General features: G+C 55.6%; 2 protein-coding genes across 2 annotated transcripts in view; one reads left to right on the top strand and one right to left on the bottom strand.

Moving 5' to 3' along the window:
• Positions 1–2,617, bottom strand: part of FAM83E (family with sequence similarity 83, member E) — an 8,752-nt gene that overhangs the window by 883 nt on the left and 5,252 nt on the right. Inside the window, exons 4-5 of the mRNA XM_011979402.1 lie at positions 2,183–2,300; positions 2,009–2,131 (exon numbers count right to left, since the gene is read on the bottom strand). Coding sequence (XP_011834792.1) covers positions 2,009–2,131; positions 2,183–2,300 — 241 coding nt within the window. The remainder of the gene's footprint in view (positions 1–2,008; positions 2,132–2,182; positions 2,301–2,617) is intronic.
• On the top strand, positions 1,692–2,617 carry SPACA4 (sperm acrosome associated 4). The gene has a single exon (XM_011979368.1). It carries the CDS (start codon positions 1,923–1,925, stop codon positions 2,304–2,306), a length of 384 nt encoding a protein of 127 aa, XP_011834758.1. The 5' UTR covers positions 1,692–1,922; the 3' UTR covers positions 2,307–2,617.

The raw sequence follows: 2,617 nt of genomic DNA, 5'->3' as shown, positions 1-2,617 counted from the left end.
GGAACACCTGAATGCCTCAGTTTTCCCCTTTGGAAAGAGATGGAATTCACTTCTGGACACTAAAAGGGATTGTTTTAAGACCCAGCTGCTTCCTAGAATGACTGCCATCTAGTCAGCCCTGGCTGTGCACCAAGCTCTCCATGTTGCTGCTCCCTGCAGTGCTCATCTGCAATATGGAGCCAAAACCTAGGAAGGCCGGGTGCGGTGGCTACGCCTGTAATCCCAGCACTTTGGGAGGCTGAGGCGGGAGGACTGCTTGAGGCTAGGAGTTTGAGACCAACCTGGGCAATGTAGCAAGATTCCATCTCTACAAAAAATTTTACGAAATTAGCCGGGCATGGTGGTGCACCCCTATAGTCCCAGCTACTCTGGAGGCTCAGGGAGGAGAATCACTTGAGCCTGGGAAGTCAGGGCTGCAGTGAGCCAAGATCGTGCCACTACACTCCAGCCTAGGCCACTGGGCAAGATCCTTTTTTTCTTTCTTTTTTTTTTTTTTGAGATGGAGTCTTGCTCTGTTGCCTAGGCTCAAGTGCAGTGGCACAATCTTGGCTCCCTGCAACCTCCACCTCCCAGGTTCAAGCAATTCTCCCTGCCTCAGCCTCCCGAGTAGCTGGGATTACTGGTGCCCACCACCACGCCCAGCTAACTTTTGTATTTTTAGTATTTGTAGTAGAGACGGGGTTTCACCATGTTGGCCATGCTGGTCTTGAACTCCTGACCTCAGGTGATCCACCTGCCTTGGCCTCCCAAAGTGCTGGGATTACAGTTGTGAGCCACTGTGCCCAGCCAACTTTAAAAACAAAAATTAAATTAAAAAATAAATAAAACATAGGAAGATTCAAATGACTGAACACGGGTCAAGGCCCTTGCACGTGGCCACCGCTGAGAGCCTGTGAGCTGTGGGAGCCAGTGCCCTAACACTTCCTGTCATCACAGTAGTTATTGAAAGCACCAAGGGCCAGGTGTGGCGCGGTGGCTCACACCTGTAATCCCAGCACTTTGGGAGGTCGAGGCAGGCAGATCACTTGAGCTCAAGAGTTCGCGACCAGTCTGGCCAACATGGTGAAACCCTGTCTCTACTAAAAATACAAAAATTAGCCAGATGTGCTTGCATGCCCCTGTAGTCCCAACCGCTTGGGAGGCTGAGTTACGAGAATCGCTTGAACCTGGGAAGCAGAAGCTGCAGTGAGCTGAGTTCACACCACTGCACTCCAGCCTGGGTGACAGAGTGAGACTCCGTCTCAAAAAATATAAATAAAATAAAAGCAAGCCAGCACTGAGCATGAATCCTGGCACACAGTAAATGCTCAGTTAATACACCCTCTTTTTTCCCAGCCTCTTTGGAATTCAATGAACCTGGCTCTCATCCTGACTCCGGGACCCCAGATACATCACTTTCCCTTCCCCAGCCTCGGTTTGCCCGTCTGGAAAATGGGGTCACCATGGGAGGTATGAGGCTGAAGTCAAGCCCTTGGTGGGTACAGCACAGAGAATATGGACAAGCTTGCGGCCAGCGTTCTCTGGGTTCAGGGCATCTTCACCTTGGCGGAGGTGGCAGAGCCCTCTTGCGCCCTGGCAGGTTGGCGGGACAGGCTACCCCTTGGATTGTGACACCCCCTCCTCTCACCTATGACCTCATCCCCAGAGCAGCCAGTGGGAACCCTGAGGGATCTGTGAGATCACTCATTCCATTCACAGACTCGTGTCAGAGAGCAGCCACCAGCTCACCTCCATCCCCAGGACTTAGAGGGACACAGGGCATTGGGAACAGAGGACACTCCAGGCGCTGACCCTGGGAGGCCAGGACCAGGGCCAAAGTCCCGCGGGCAGGAGGAGTCCTCGGAGGTCCTTCATTCAGCAGTTCCGGGAGGTCTAGGAAGCCCACGGCCTGGCTGGGGCAGCGTCAACGCCGCCAGGCCGCCATGGTCCTGTGCTGGCTGCTGCTTCTGGTGATGGCTCTGCCCCCAGGCACGACGGGCGTCAAGGACTGCATCTTCTGTGAGCTCACCGACTCCACGCAGTGTCCCGGCACCTCCATGCGCTGTGGTGATGACGAGGACTGCTTCACAGGCCGGGGGATCGCCCCAGGCACCGGTCCGGTCATCAACAAAGGCTGCCTGCGAGCCACCAGCTGCGGCCGGGAGGAACCCGTCAGCTACAGGGGCGTCACCTACAGCCTCACCACCACCTGCTGCAGCGGCCGCCTGTGTAACAGAGCTCTGGGCTCCTCGAGCAGCCAGACGGTGGGGGCCACCACCAGCCTGGCACTGGGGCTGGGTATGCTGCTCCCTTCACGTTTACTGTGACCAACAGGGAGGACGAGGCCTGGGACTGTTCTCCCAGATCTGCCACTCCTCACGTCCCCGTCTCCTTCTCCCACTAAATGGCCAGAGAGGCCCTGGACAACCTCTTGCGGCCCTGGCTTCATCCCTTCTAAGGCTGTCCACCAGGAGCCCGGTGCTCAGGGAAGCACCCCCAGGCCTGATTGAGCAGCAGGGGAGCACGGCCTGTGGGTTTGATTGTACTACTGTATTCCACCGGTTCTAAGATGCAGAGCTTCTCACGTTTTAATCACGATGCTTCTCTCCATTGGTGGCACCTTAGAGTCCATGAAATA

The sequence above is a fragment of the Mandrillus leucophaeus genome, unplaced genomic scaffold (assembly GCF_000951045.1).
Source record: "Mandrillus leucophaeus isolate KB7577 unplaced genomic scaffold, Mleu.le_1.0 Scaffold200, whole genome shotgun sequence".
Taxonomy (NCBI): domain Eukaryota; kingdom Metazoa; phylum Chordata; class Mammalia; order Primates; family Cercopithecidae; genus Mandrillus; species Mandrillus leucophaeus.
This window is presented reverse-complemented; position numbering and strand designations above follow the sequence as displayed.